Source organism: Myodes glareolus, chromosome X, assembly GCF_982192425.1.
Source record: "Myodes glareolus chromosome X, mMyoGla1.1, whole genome shotgun sequence".
Taxonomy (NCBI): Eukaryota; Metazoa; Chordata; class Mammalia; order Rodentia; family Cricetidae; genus Myodes; species Myodes glareolus.
Genome location: NC_142053.1, coordinates 48826615 through 48842986, shown reverse-complemented (window position 1 = coordinate 48842986; position 16372 = coordinate 48826615). Strand labels below are relative to the sequence as shown.

The window sequence follows — 16372 nt, the reverse complement described above, 5'->3', positions numbered from 1 at the left end:
AAGACTGTGCTTTCCTGTTTACTACCCAATAAAAGGGAGCAGCCTTCAATTTTCTGGTAAAGGATGTTATGTAACAACGTGCTGATGTTCTCTAGGTCTCTGTGCATCCTACAAATAAATCTAATGTGAGCTGAAACCAATTTTCAGGGAAGTGGTCCTCTGAAAAGAGAACACTGAGTTAACATTATGTTTGGACCTTAATGATTCCAGGAAGAAGGGCTGATAAACTGCTAAGATTCTGCTATTTTCATCTTTAATTTTAAACTGATTCTAGGATTTATTTTGAGAACGGGAATGTACTGTTCTTTATCTGTGCTCCAGATCTAATGACACATCTAAAATCCAGGGCTCTTCATAAACAGGCCCGCCACCACACGAAATGAATTTGTAAGGTCATTTGGATTTTTTTTTCCAATATCACAAAACTTTCCATTAGGTAGTCAAGGGAAAGTGGTACAACAGGCAATCAGTCCATGTCTTATTTTCTAGTCTCTTCTATTCCTCTGTCACCTATTCCCCCCCACACCATGTACATAGATCCTTGTATTAGTTACTGTAAGGAGAGCAGATGGCAATATAGGGGTGAAAAGGTAAGTAACAGGCCTGAGTCAAAAGCAGGATGGAAAAGGATAAAAGAGAAGCTTTAGACTTGGTTCTGTTACTAACACTTCCATGTGCTCTGTCTCAACTAAGGCCCCACGTTAAGCATTCTATTCAACTGCAAATACCTAAGACAAGAGCGCTCACCGTACTTAATAGCAGAAATGTATCCAGTTATATAGCTTTATATAGCTAAAATAATTTCAGAAGAGCTATCTTGGCTTAGATGGCTCATCTTCACTAAGTCAATCTTGTTCTATCCTCTCTTGTAACAAATACTATTGTCTATACACCAAGGGACTTGACGACTGGCACTCTCGATGGAATACAGTAACATAGCAATTTTCTCTCAAATACCCTTAAGATGTCAGGAATCTAGATTCTAAAGAGATGAATTTAAGTTGGTTTGCTAGCCGGGTAGTGGTGGTGCGCACCTTTAATCCCAGCACTTGGGAGGCAGAGACAGGTGAATCTCTGAGCGTTCAAGGCCAGCCTGGTCTACAAGAGCAAGTTCCAGGACAGGCTCCAAAGCTACAGAGAAACCCTGTCTCGAAAAACCAAAAATAAATGAATAAATAGATAAATAGATAAATGATTTGGCTGCTGACCAATGAAACACACCTTAGCAAAACTCCAGGGAAATACACAAGTAAGCATTTTCAGGCTTGTTTCCTAGGTATAGTGGTGTTGTAAAGACTGACAAGCAAGCTAGGCAGTGGTGGTGCATGCCTTTAATCCTAGCATTCGGAAGGCAGAGGCAAGGCGGATCTCTGTGAGTTCAAGGCCAGACTGGTCTACAAGAGCTAGTTCCAAAAAAAAAAAAAAAAAAAAAAAAAAAAAAAAAAAACCCTGACAAGCAGGCTGTTACTCTCCGGCTGCTGTCTTGGAGCAGACAGATCTACTATGCTCTGTGATTCTGAGTGAAGGCAGCAAAGGCCTTCAGTCTGACTTCTTCTTTTTAATTCTTGACCTTTGGAAGAGGCTTCCCACCTTGCTGGGAAAGGCTGCTGAATGGATATGTACTGATTCCCATACTATCCAGGAAGCCAAAAAGGACAGAACAGTAGGACTTCAAAAAAAAAAAAACCTGAATGAAAGATTTTCTTTGATTTAGTTTTGTTCTTCCCCTTGAGGTGCCTTCACATGCCAGGCAAGTGCTCAGTTACCCAGAGGAACTACCTATTCAGCCCAGACTTGACTTTTTTAGCTTACTTTCCATGGGGTTCTGTGTTTAGGAAAGAAGCTGCTCCTTCAGTTATGCACCCTAGTTTATCAGTTGAAAACAGGAAGAGGAGCATAATGAGTCAGGAAAACAGGCACAGGATACCAATAAATGTCAGAGGTCAAACAGAATGGCTATAGGCTTAATACTGTCACATGCTTTGCACAATGACTTCTATTATTTTTTTCCAAATATAAAATAAATGTGCCACAAAATGAAAAACGGAAAAAATACCTTACACAGTAATAATATCAAAACTACCTCTAAAGTTTAGAATTTTTTTCCCTTCAAAAACTGTGGTGGGCTAGGACTATGGAGACAGCTAGAGCAGTACTTGCTGGCCGTGTATAATGCATTGCTAGATAAACAATTGTGGGAAGTGAAGTCTTGGGTGGAATAGATTAGACTAAATGATCTCCTTTAAATAAATGATATCCTTTAGCTAGTGCACATTTACTTTGCGATACAATCACAAGAAAAATCCAGTATACACACTACATGAAATACTCATTAGCACAATTTCCTAAAATTAAGTTTTAAATATTAAAAAAAATGTGCTCTGTGAAAATCAATGGGAAATATATTTGGTATGACTGGAAAAAATGTTATGGCTATGTAAGTTTCTGCCTGCTTTGGATTCTTTGGGTGAGGCCAAAATTTTGAATGGGTGATACTGATCCTTCATATTTTGCCTCAACTGTCATTTTGTGAGCCATCAAGATGTCTCAGTAGACAAAGGCACTTCCATCAAGATGTCTCAGTAGACAAAGGCACTTCCATCAAGATGTCTCAGTAGGCAAAGGCACTTCCATCAAGCCTGAAGGCCTGATTTCAATCCCCCAAACACATGATGGAACAAGAGAGCCAACTATTCAAAGTTGTCCTCTGAATTCCACACACAGGAACCCCATCACACACACACACACACACACACACACACACACACACACACACACACATATGTATGCACACACACACGCACAAGATATTTCTTTGTGTAGTTTTTTTTTAACTTCATAGGCTAGATTAATTTCTTTCTGCTAAATGGACTCAAAATTTGTACTCTTTCTTACCACTTACCTCTGGGTGAAAGAGCCTACTTACCCATACCACTAGCCAGCTTCCCTTTTCCACTATACTGTCGACACTTTTAGAGCCAAGATCATATCTGTCTGGGTTACTACTGGCATTTGAAATAAGGCTTTGCTTCTGATTCATTCATTCATTCATTCATTCATTTGGCAGGAATTTACTGAATGAATGAGTGATTATTCTTGAAAGTATTTTATTTATTTTTACTTTATGTAAATATGTATTTTGCCTGCATGCATGTCTGCACATTGCATGCATACAGTGTCCACGGAGGTAAAAACAGGGTGTCAGACTCCCTAGAACTGGAGTTACAGACATGTGTGAGCCACCATGTGGATGCTGGGAATTGATCCCAAGTCCTCTGGAAGAACAGTCAGAGCTCTTAAACACTGAACCATTTCTCAGGGCCCTGAAATTATTTTTAAATCATCCTTTTCTTCCCTTCTTTCTTATAACTACTTATCAACTTTCATATAAATAGATGCACAGAAAAAAAATGGAAGGCGTTTCTATATTTGCTGGACCTATTGTTTGGTGCCCATGTAACTGGGATAAGGGGTTGTGGGAGGAAGTCAGTAAGTAAGGCGATCAGTGGGAGCTAGGGAGGGGCACTCAGTGAGTAAGCTGCTTGATGAGTGAGCAAGAGGACCTGAGTTCATGTCTCCAACACCCACATAGAGCCTACACTCAACAAAGCATGCCTATAACCCCGTTACCGAGGAAGTGGAAACAGAGGGATATCTGGGGATTGTTGGCATTCTAATCTAGATGAAGGTAAAACTCAGGTTCAATGGGGGGGGGGAGAGTAATTGAGGACAACATCTGACAACCTCTGGCTTTCACAACACCAACATGCATGTACACACAGATACACAAACATGCACATACACACAAACACATACAAAAACAGGTGACTAACAATTTTAGAGAAATGTTGTAATGTAGAATTAGACATAAATATTAATAGTTCTATCCTATCTAAATTGTCTTCTTTTTAGCATGTACTATTAATTTTAGGGATAAAACTGATGTTGTGGATTAGAGAATCAAACCAAGTCTCTACCTCCACATTCATCACATACTGGACATATCTGGTCTCACTTGGAGAGCTTTCCCTCGAGTTTTTGTTGGTTCTGTCTTGTTTTGGCAGAGCTTCACAGCACCAGACAAGCCTTGAACTCTCAATACCCCTAGCTTTTTCTCCCAAATGCTGGGATTATGGGCATGCACTACCATACCTGGCACCCAGACATTCTTCTAAGTGAGACTAAGAGAGTAAGGGCTGGAGAGGTGGTTCACTGGTTAAGCACACCAGTTGCTTTTTCAAAGGACCTGGGTTCAATTCCCAGAACACATATGGCAGCTCAGAGCTTTCTGTAAGTCCAGTTCCAGGGGATCTGGGACACTACATGTACATAAAACATGCATATACATAAAACAAAATATTTTTTTAAAGAAAGAGAGACTAAGGTAAAAGATGCACAGACTGTTGAGTAGCAAAACATAACCTCTTACTTTGACCAAATTTCATTTTTCTTTCTTTGAGGAGTAAAGGGATTTCCTACAAACATCTACTAAGTCAGAACACTTTCCAATAAAACTACAAGACAATGAATTTGTTTTCCATTTTTAGGATTCTGAGCCCTTTCGCTCCTGGTCAGCACTGCTCCATTGTTACCCATGCTTCACATGCTCCAGTTCAGGAAGCACACGGAGGGTTAACAACCACATCTGCTCAAAAGGAAAAAAGAAGGAAAGGGATGAAGAAACACCCATCTTGCACCAAGTGATATGGGGAGACAATAAAGCACAAACATTGAAAAATAAGTAAATGAAGTCAGTATGTTAGTAGGAATTTATCTTCAGCTTCGCTGGTCAGAAAATACCTTCTTAACTCCACAGCTCTACAGTAAAGCCTTCCAAGACTATGGATGTGAAGCCTTTAATTCACCTTGCATGAGGTTTCCTTATGCTCAGGCACTGCACAGTTCTGACCCATGAGTCATCCCAACTCCAGTACCTGGGCCTTAAGAAGGAGTTTAGGTGAGTTATGAACTGCAGAAGGGATCAGATAAATAAAGAAATTCGGAGTTTTATTTAGAACATTTTCTCTTCTTGAACTGCCAGGCCTTGCTCCCAAGCCTTTCTTTCCTTGTTAAATTTGAGCCATCCTTCACATCTCAATGTGAACAGCATTCTAACTAGGAGACTTTCAGAGACCCCTGAGGTCCCATGCATCTCATGCTTTCCTATTTTTAAGCTCAGAGTCTTTTATTATTGTTACACTTGCCTCAATCATTTGAATTGGCAGCTAGATTCTAAGTTCCATGCAGGTAGAAATACTGTCTGCTTCACAATCAGAGCCCTCACACTAATCATATGCTTCATAAGTATCCATAGCGTAAAGAGAGGTAAGTTAAAATACTACAGACAAGTTATCGAGCCGCAAATAAAGTTTGTGAAGTCAAGATAACGACATCGAATGGAGACGTTTTTACCTGAGCATTCGGTGGAGTTTGTGAGGTGTCATCCCACACCCATCGTCAGTAAACGTCAAACAAGGTTTATTCTTGACCACCTCAACGTCTATAAAGACCGTCCTGGCAGATACATCTGGGTCTACAGCATTATCTGCAAAAAGGAGAAATCAATAATCTACCAAAACCTCCCGTTCAGTACCAAGACATACAAATACATCTTTAATTCCTTCCTATAAATGTACCAGAATAGAAGGAAGCAGACATTAACAGTGGTGCCCTTACTGAGTTACGGAGAACAGCGGACTTGATGGCAGACGGAGCTATTAAGCTGATTTCTAGGTTTCACAGAATGAATGATCCTGCAGTCTGATTTTCTCCTTATAAAAGTCAGGGTCTGTGGGAAAGTGGGCCATTTGCAAAGCATTTTGCTTTGATTTGGCTTTCCTACCTCTTGCCTCTAAGACACTTTAGAGCTCATGAACACAGGGAAAGGTGGATAGAGTGAGAAAATTGAGCCAGCAGTTTGGGCAAAAAAAAATGGATGTTTCTTATGCACATTACAGTTTCTTTGTAAAAAAGAATTATCTTCTGCTTTTTGATATCATCTCTTCTGTTAAAGAACATGGGTATTTATGTGGTGGCACACACCTTTAATCCCGACACTAGAGGGACAGAGGCAGGATGATCTCTGTGAGTTCAAGGTCAGTCTGGTCTACATAGCAAACTCCAGGACAGCCAGAGATACCAGAGATACATAGTAGAGAGTCTCTCTGTCTCTCTCTGTCTCTCTTTGTCTCTCTCTCTCTCTCTCTCTCACACACACACACACACACACACACACACACACACAAAGTATTTTTGCTATCCCTGTTTATAGTTATAAAGACCTCAAGGAGTCAGAGGTTAAAATTAAAACATTTAGTTGCCTACTTAAATCCTAGTGACAGCAGCAAGCCTGTTTTGAGAGAACCCGTGATTCTGCTGTTTTTCTCTGTGTTAAATGTGAGGCTATCTAGCCCTGGAAATGGAGATCCAAATTAATGTAGAAAACTTCATAGAAACTTCCATGGCTCCTCCTGAAGTACATCTTCACAAACAGCGAATTACTTTCAAATTTAACCATATTAAATGAATCATGTCCTCTATACCAGAGACTACCACTATCTGAAAGGTCACATCTATTCTCATGGGCACCAGTTTACAGTCATTAACTGGTATGGATTACTAGTCTCAGAAGGATTCACTAGCCCTGTTAGAAGTGTATTCTATACAAATGTTGGATAGTACTATTGGTTGGCTATGGTTTGTCCTCTAAAGGCTTACATGCTAGAAGCTCTGCCTTTGGTGGGGTGAAGAGATGGCAGGACCTTTAAGAAGCAAAGTTTAATACAATGCAATTAGGTCACTGAGGATGCTACCTTGGAAGGGACTGACACTGTCAGATTTGAAAGGACTGGATTACTTCCCACTAAAATGGCTTGTTTTAATCCAAGGCCACCCTGTGTGTTTGGCTCCTTCTGTACATGTCGAGCTCTGTTTTGACTTCTCAGGCACATTGTGATGCCTTGTGATGCAGCTAGGGGGCCCTTCCAGGAAGGCTGGAATGATGCCATGTGGACGTTCCAGGAGCCAGAATCATGATTCAAATAAACTTCTTTATTTACACTGCATTTATGCTTGGGCATTTTGTTAGAGCGACACAAAAGGGACTTCCACAGCTGGGTGCCTACGTCATTTCTATTCCTACTAGTTTTTTTTTAAACAACAGAGATCTTCCTTTCTATATATCCTTCCTTGTCTTGCTGACATTCTATACGACTTTACTGATATCATATAGGTGGCCTGAGATAGCCATGTGGGGTCCTGATCAATATTGCTGATAAAATAATGTCATTTCTCCATTAGGAACATCTCTTAGAATCAAGAAAAGTATTACACTTACTCAAAATACACATTTTTACAATATAATTATCAGTATCAGTTACAAGCACTTGGATGTGTGGAAAGTCTGCCAAATAAAACGAGAGACAGATTAATTTCGAGCGATACGACAGTGTTGTCAGTCATTGATAAAACTGTTACTGGCTGCAATCTGAAAAAATCTGGACAGCCCCAGAAAGCGGTTAGGAAGGTCTAGTACAGTCGATCCAAGGAGGACCTAAGGTCCATATAAACGTGGCACTAGTACTAAGGCTATATTTGAGCAGAAGTTACACGTTTATAGGCAAAGGAAGCATTAACAGAAATGCAGTTCTTTACTTTTTAAGAGACAGGGTTTCTTCTTTTTTTTCTTAACCATCAGAAAGACCTAGCATTTTACATCTGTCAGCATTCAGGAAATTTTACTTGGCATGCAGGCTCTTATCAGTCACTCCTGCTGGTAGAGAGCCAAAGCCATTGAGACCAATACAACTTGTCAACCAGCTGGATAGCATTTATACATGGAAAATGATGACTATCCAGGACCTTTTCTAACACTTTACGGACATTCCAAATTCAAACACACAACACACACTGCCTCCAATTACACACATGTACACTGAGACATGAAATGAATCAATTTATGGGCCTCAACAAAATCACTTCTTTTTTGTTTCTACTCAAAGTTTGGGCCAAACTTCACTAGGTTGTTTTATTTGTTTGGCTGTTTTCTAGGAGTGTACCAAAGAACAAAGGCAGTTCATGAGTTACATGTCTGGAACAGTCAGATATGACTGGTAGCTTCATGAAGTACAGAGAATATGGGGCCCAGGAGAGGCCAGAGTCGGACCGTGCATTAGGGAAATTGAGATCAGTGGGCGTGGACTGGCAAGCACAGCTTTGCATTTAATTCCTGGTTCTGCGTGGCCTTTTATGAGGCTTCAACAAAGGATAGTTTAACATTGTGATCAGTCCAATGGATGGACTTCTACGGTGCTGACTAGGCAAGCAGCTTCAATCCTGCCTCCTGTTGTTCAGCACGGTAAGAATCAGCCAATGTGTAGCATATCCTATCTCATCTCAGGGAATGGATCTTCTAGCCCAGCCCAGCCCATTTAGACCATGAACAGATATAATGAGAGAATCCTAAATCCTTTACCTAGAGTTAGATGAGAGCTGGCCCGTCTTCCTCTGGAATCACAATTCCATACACTAATCCACTCTTACCTCTTCTCCCTTAGTCTATGCCATCCCTTAGCGAAAGGGCCCTAGCTCCACCTTGCCTTTGGCGACCAAGTTACTTTAGCGAGAACATGAAAATCCTTATAGCCTAATGGTTTCACATTCACCCTCTACATGATTCCTTGTCTTTTTTTTTCTTACTTGGTTTTTCATGACAGGGTTTCTCTGTAGTTTTGGAGCCTGTACTGGAACTAGCTCTTGTGGACCAGGCTGGCCTCGAACTCACAGAAATCCACCTGCCTCTGCTTCCCCAGTGCTGGATTTCTTGTCTTAAAAAAAAAGAGTTCTGTAACTGAAGACTCATCGCTCATTGGTACCTGGTGGTACCTGGCCATGGCAGCAGCAGGGAAGGAGGAGCCTAACAAATCGTTCAGTGAGACAGAGGTAAGGAAGGGGAGCCTGCTTTGAAACAGTACTTCACAAGCCTCCATCTGTTCCCACTTCAGTACGTAGAGATGTGCAAGGTTGCCAGGGACAGGTTACTGCACTACAAGGCGACTTGCAAGCAGGTAGTAATATAAAAGTAAGGTAGGTCATTTTTGGTCAGAAGGCTATTCTTTGTGCACGTGTGTGCACACACACACACAGACATGCCCAAACATTCCAATGGCCAGTACGACTGGAGTTGTAGCTCCATAGAATACTTGCCTAGTATGTGCGAAACTGTGAGTTTGATATTTAAATTGAGCTGAAGAGATGGCTCAGTGGTTAAGATCACGGGGATCCTGGCTTGGCTTCCAGTACCTACATGGCAGTTCACAACTGTCTACAATTCAAATTCCAGGGGATCTGATACCCTCTTCTGACCTCCCTGGGAACCACCCTCATTTATGCGGGTACATTTACATACATGGTAAAACATTCATACACATAAAAATAACAAATCTTTTTAAAGCTATTTTTAATCCACCTCTTTCTGCTCTATACACCCCCCAGGTTCTGTTACATCTTGCTTTTTCTGCTCTCGTCGTCATTTTTCTTAACTTACAGGGTTTATTCCCTCTCATTTGTATAATTGCAATAGCTTCCTAACAATCTTAAAAATCTACATCTCTCTTCTCCAACTCCTCTTGGGTAAGCTCGACCACCCCGAAGGAGTGCTCTAAGCAGGAACTCTCCTTGTCAGACTAGCAGGTCAAATGTCAAGCCTCCCAGCCACATCCTGTTCCAGCTCACCTTTCTAACTTCATTTCCTACTTGGGATTTAAGTAAAATGACCCATGTTTGTGACCTACTAGACATGCCACTTACTAGACATGTGACCTTAGAAATATACACTACCTCCAAACCTCTTTTTACTCATCTTTGAAAAAAAGAAAACCACTGTTCATTTCCAAGGATAAACTACAAGGATATTTCTGAAAGCTCTTCCTTAATCATTTAAAAGCATGTGCTTTTCGACTGTTTGTGAACTCGGTGCTCTAATTAAATTCAAGTACCAAATAGCTAGTCTTCAAGCTTTTGCTCATCCACTTGTTCCTTGTGAGTGGAATGTCGTCCCCCCCCCACCTCTCTCACCATGTCCACATGTCCCAACCCTTCAGACCACTGCTCAAATGTCCCCTCCTTCACAAAATGTTTTCTGAGCCCTCTGCTCCTGACCAGCGTGAGTCACTCCTCTTCTGTCTGTACTCCTACAGCACTCGTGGACATCTCTTTTCATACAGCACTTAGAACATACTACACGGTTGTTCCAGAAGCTGATACATGTTTTGTCACACCTACTAATAACGTGGATCCGGATTATATCCATTTTCTACCTAGCTCAGTGACTTTGTAGATAGTGGATGTTTAATACATGTCTATCAAATAAGTGGTCCCCTAAAAATTTAATTCAGAAGGAAAGAAAACTGTTGAAGGAAAAGACAAATGAAAGGTTTGAATTACCAGTAAACATTCTGATGTTCCTTTGCCCTATCAATATTTGTTACTTGGTTTTAAAGAAATCTGTACGTATGTATATATATACCATACGCATATTTGAATTCATGATAGTCATCTTAGGCCAGATCTATTTTTTTAATTTAGTGATTTAAAAAAAAATCATGATGTGAGGTGAGTGTAGTGGAGCATGCCTGTAATCCTAGCATTAGAAGGCAGGCACAGATCTCTATGTGCTAAAGGCTAGCCTGAGCTACACAGCAAGTTTCAGGTCGGTTGGGCTACACAGTGAGACACTGTCTCAAAAAAAGAAAAGAAAATCATAAAAAGTTATTGTCATAGCTTAGTGGCAGAGCTCTTGCTTAGCATTTATGAGGTTCTGGGTTCAATTCCTAGCATCACCAAAAAAAGAGGGGGAACAAATCATGTATTTCAAGATTACAACTTGAAAATATCGTTAAGTTTCCTCTCTTTTGTCTTTTTAAAATAAGCTACACGCACATAGATCTCATTCCACTATTCGAAGGCTCTCTGTAGACATAGTGAACAGCCTAAAAGACAGAGTCGCCTCGGCCTGAACCTTCAAACTTCATCAATGCCACTCTCCTCCTGAACTTTGTAGACTGCAATCAGCAACCTACTATATAGCATTTTGGGTTACAGCCAAACTAATCATCAGAATTCTCCATCACCTTCCAAATAACTCTGCTGGCTCTTCCCCTTGCTCACCGACATCATTAGAAAAACAAGTCTCATGGCATGGCCATAGCGATGCCTTAAGTACTCACTGGGGTTCATTCATGTAGCTTTGAAGCCATTTTCAAGATTTTTGTTCTGTGCTAACTAGCTCCATAAATCTGTCTCCCTTCTTTGGGTTTCTGAAATATTTATAATGTGCCTGCTCTGTGTGCTGCTGAATTGTGTGCAGAACTGCTTTTCTCCTTTGCGTTCTGAGCCGAACACCACTGCAGAAGCTGATGCCGCCAGCTCCAAGGAAGCCACTGAAAATGCTCCCTAAGCAAGCACCGGTGCACCCAGAGGTTAAGTCCTTAAGTCCTCCGGATTCATTCCAGCGGTGTGAGGGCGCTCGTGGACTACGAACCCAGCCCTCTGCAGTCTCACAGAGCCAAATGCACTCGTGTCATCCTCTCTTAAGAGATGTCCCATCATTCCTAGACTTTGTCTCTAAAGTTAAAGAAGTCAGTTCCAGATCTTTCCAGGGAGTCTACACGGTCCTCTGCACTATTCCTTTGCCAGCTTGGGGCCCTCTGTCGGCCGCCAGCCGCTGTCGAACCCAGGCGCCTCGGGGCCCGATATTTTTATGCATTGCTTTTTGATTATTTACTAAGAATCCTAAAGTGACTGGAACATCACGAAACAGACAGAACAACGTCGCAGGAACCCTACCAAACTCTTCACACACACCTCGCTTCCTGGACTTTCCAGGGAGGATCTAGTCCCCCCCACCCCAGCCCCCTGAGAGAACACGGTGGCCGAGGTCTCCCACCCCGTCCCGGGCGGTCCCGCCCCACGCGCCTCGTGCATTCCTCTCGCGTCCACCGCACCACGCTGGCACCGCTGCCCCGGCTTGCGACCCCGCGGCCCGACCCACTCTCGCCACTCACCTAGCAGCTCCGCGATGGCACTGAAGGGTCGCGTGTGACTGCTGGAGTTGCTCTGGAGGTAGCGGGGACTCATCTGGGGGCGAGAGAAGGTCCCGTCCCGCGTGAGGCCTCGGCCCGCCGGGCCCACCCCGTGCGCCCCCCGCAGCCCGGGGACCCGCGTACGCTCGCGCGAGTCCGTCCCCTTGGGGGGCCCCCCGACCTACCGTGCTCAGGCGGATCCCGAAGGCCTGCGGGACACTGCCCGCCCGGGCCAGTCCGCCGCCCGGCGCGCCAGGGCCCACGGGGGCCCCTCGGTACAGGAGCATTTTTTTGGCCGCCAGGATACTCGTTTGCCGCTGCCGGACCCTTCGGCCGGCTGTCCCACACTAGATCGCGCTGTCCCCGGACTCGCAGCTGGCAGTGGCCGTCCCGGACTGGCCCTCCCTGGTTCCCACTCGCAGCTGGCGGAGGCGGGGCGCGCTGCAGCCACCTGTCCCCAGCGGGAGGGGGTGAAGCCGGAGGAGCCCAGCGTCTGCCCCGCCTTGTCAGCACCTCTCCTGACCCACCGACTGCCGGGGCTGCCCCACGGGCCATACAGAAATATGGCGATCTCCTGACAGACGCTCCTCCATCCCCGCCCCTAATTAATTCTTGGCGTTTGCCATAGGCCAAGCGGCCGAGCGGGAAAAGCGCGAGGGGAGGGGGGGGGGGTTGGCGGTGCGTGGGGAGGGGCGGGAATGTGGCAAGAGGAGGGAGAGCGTGCATGGGATTTCTGGAGTCCCACTTAGGCTGCATGACTAACAGGCAGGATAAGACAAGTCTTCCAAGTTTGAAGAAATACAGTTTTGCTATCTGTGAAGATAGGAGACTGAAGCTAAGGGAAGTCATTCCAATAGCTGCTTCGAAAGTGTATGGAAGCTCCCGGAACTTTCTAGAATGCAATTGGCAAAATGCCTACCAATCCTTCAAGCATGCAGAGTGACTTTATAAAAGGAGAAACTGAATTGGCTTACTGTGAAATAGGGGATCGATTAAGTTATAGAATATACATAAATTAATATGCAACTTTGTGTGTTTACAGGCTTGCGGTTGCACACTGCATATACCACTTGTGTTGTTGCACAAAGCACACACCACTTGCGTTTGAAGGCCAGACACTGAGATCCTGTATCTCTGTGGCTGGAGTGACAAGCTCGCGCTACCGTGTCATGCTTGCACTTTACCCACTGAGCCATCTCCCCAGCCCTTAAGTAATGTGAAATTTTTATTTTAAAAGTTTTTATTACTGCACTCAATTATTTTGTGTGTGTTTGAGCGTCTGTGTTTGTGTCCACATGTGGAGATCAACGCACAGTTTGCGGGAGTAGGTTTGCATCTTCCACCGTGCCATGTGGGTTTAGGGATCTAACTCAGGTTCTCAGGCCTGGTGACAATCACCACTGAGTCATTTCACCCAGTCCAATATTCAGCTTTTAAAGGACAAGCCTGTTGTAGGTGAATCTACATTTATAGATGCTGGATTGGTCAAACGAGGATGGTCAGCATGTTGGTTTCATATACTTATATTTTTTCATATGATGTTAGGATCAAACCCAGGTCTTTTAAGGGCACACCAGGCAAATACCCTACCACCAAGCTGCATCCCCCATTTCTTTTTTCTGCGTGTGTGCACATGTATGTGTGTATGTATGTGTAGGGGGGTGGAAGCCATACATTGCATGTCTTTTTCATGTGAGTTCCAGGGATCTAACCCCCCCACTACCCCCCCACCTCAGCACTGGGGTACACTTTCAGGCGGGTGCTGGGGATATGAAGTCGGGTCCCCAGGCTTTGTATGGCAAGTGCTTTAAGCTTTATCGACTAAGCCACCTCTGCAGCCTCCCTTTGCGTGTGTGCAGGTGTATGTGTTTTTATGTGGGGAGGTTGCCTTTGTGTGTGTGTGTGTGCGCGCGCGCGTGTGTGTGAAAGCCAGAGGTCAACTCAACCTTGTGTTTTTGAGACAGGGTCTTTCACTGGCCTAGAATTCACTGTGTAGAATGACTAGCCAGTGATCTGCCTGTTTCTGTGTCTCGGGTGGTAGGATTACAAGAAGTCACCCAACCTGCTTGTTAGAGAACATGCGTTCCAAGGATTGAACTTAGGTCCTTATCCTGGCACAGCAAACACTTTTCTTAACTGAGCTATTCGGCAGACACCCCCCCACACACACACACACCACACACACCACACACACACACACTTTTTGAGACAGACTCTTAGTTCGCAGCTCAGGCAGGCCTTTATCTCTCTATCTTCCTTCCTCAGCCTGTGCTTGGACACCCTGTGTTTGCCACCATGCCCTTTCGTTTGTGATGAAAATGTTTTTAAGTGTAGCTATTTAGCAATGTATAGCACTTTCTTGTTCTCCCCGAACTCCTTATTGTTTGGTAACATAGCAGAACTTCTTCCTTCTAACTACACACCTGCTGCCCAACTTCTGCTGGTGTCTGCCTCTCTCAACTAGCTCCCAGTTCACCTGTCGTCGGGCATTGAGGGTGAATGTTAATTTTCGCTAGTGTGACTAGTACTGCAATAAACATGGAAGTGCAAATGTCTCCTTTATAGTGACTGCATTTCCTTTGGATATGCACCCAACTTTGGGATTTCTAGACTCCGTTGTAATACTGTGTCTAAATTTTTAAAGGAAGCTCCATACACTTTTTCATAATGTGTATGCTAATTTGCATTTCCACCAACCGCTTACAATGGTTTCCTTTTTCCCACATTCATACCAGCAATTGTTTTCTTGGTCATTTTGTCATTCTACCTGGAATGAGGTGTCCTCTCATTGTGATTTTCACTTTCATTTTAGTTATATTGGGATTTTTGTGTACACATATACTGAGATTGGACCTGGGGCATCACGCCCCATCACACTACCACTGAACTGTATATTTCCAGCTTCCCTTTTACCTTTTATTTTGAGATAGGGTACCCAGGCTGGCTTTGAAATTACTTTGCAGTCCAAATAGGCTGAGCATCCAGTTACCCTACCTTAATATTTCAAGTAGCTGGGATTGCAGGCCCATGCCATCAAGCCCAATGAGTATTTTAAACTAACTTATGGGCTTTTTATGTATTTTTTTTTTTTGAGAAATTGACTTCCGCTGTAAGTCTCATGAAACTGGGTAAGTAGTTATATAGATAGTAAGCTATTGGTGGGGAAGAGGCAATTCTTCCACGGTATAAAAATGAGCAAGTTGTCCAGGGCACTCTGGTGATGCAGGTTTTTTGAGTAGTTACCCATGCTGAGGTAATGTTTTTTGGCACTGCAGCTGCTGGAATCACCCATGTTCCTCTAAGTAGCCCCTCACCCATGCCCCTGTAAGTAACGCCCCCAAAACCCATTGATTCATCAAACTGCCTTTGAATGGAATAACTTTGATCTGTTCTTGTTCTCTCCTGGCGCAAACAGAAAGAGATTCCACAAGAAGAGTCATGCAACACTGTGTGACATGGTACCTTTTATTGGGAAATCAAGTATATAGTATGCATTTACACATAGCTCTATGTTCAGCATATGTATCCAGTCAACTCAGTGTCCATGGGGCACTGGTTTCAGAACCCCCGAATACACCCAATTCTGTATACGCGCAAGTTCCTTGCATAAAATGGTATAACGATCACATATAATGTACCCCTATTTTCTCATATACTTTAAATAAGCTCTAGATTACTTTTAATATGTAAAACTGTAAATGCTATGTAAATCAATGTTGTGCTGAACTGTTTCAAAAAAGTGACAAGAAAAAAATTGTGCCCATTCAGTTCAAAAATATAATTAATCTGGGGTTCTGGGGTTGGATATATATATACACACACACACACACTAACTAAATATATAAATATGCCTGGTATACAGAGTGAGTTCCAGGACTGGCTCCAAAACTACACAGAGAAACCCTGTCTCAAAACTCAAATATATATATATATATATATATATATATATATATATATATACATATATATATCCTAAGTAATATAAATATGTGTATATGTGCAAGTAATTATATGTGTATAATAAATATATGTACATAATGAAATATCTAATAAAATATACAAATATCATATAGATACAGAACCCATAGGTACAAATAGCTAATTGTAGACACACAATAAAAACAATATATAATTCCTTGTATTTCTCTTTTAAAAACTTATCTTTTTAAAAAAAATACACAAAAGCACAGACAACAAAATGATTAATCTCTGTTGACATATTAGGTGCAGAAACGATTAAACTCACACAGCTACCCATACTCACAAAATAAATAATTCTTTTTAAATGTCTA

At 42.8% G+C, this 16372-nt stretch overlaps 1 protein-coding gene across 2 annotated transcripts in view; it reads right to left on the bottom strand.

The window, feature by feature from the left end:
• The window catches only part of Morc4 (MORC family CW-type zinc finger 4), a 56355-nt gene extending 43704 nt beyond the window's left edge, over positions 1–12651 (bottom strand). For both annotated transcript variants that reach the window (XM_087903007.1, XM_087903008.1), the window contains exons 1-3: positions 12266–12651; positions 12063–12135; positions 5413–5545 (exon numbers count right to left, since the gene is read on the bottom strand). In XM_087903007.1, the coding sequence (XP_087759133.1) occupies positions 5413–5545; positions 12063–12135; positions 12266–12367 (308 nt within the window). In that variant the 5' untranslated portion in view covers positions 12368–12651. The remainder of the gene's footprint in view (positions 1–5412; positions 5546–12062; positions 12136–12265) is intronic.
• Positions 12652–16372: the final 3721 nt, after the last annotated feature.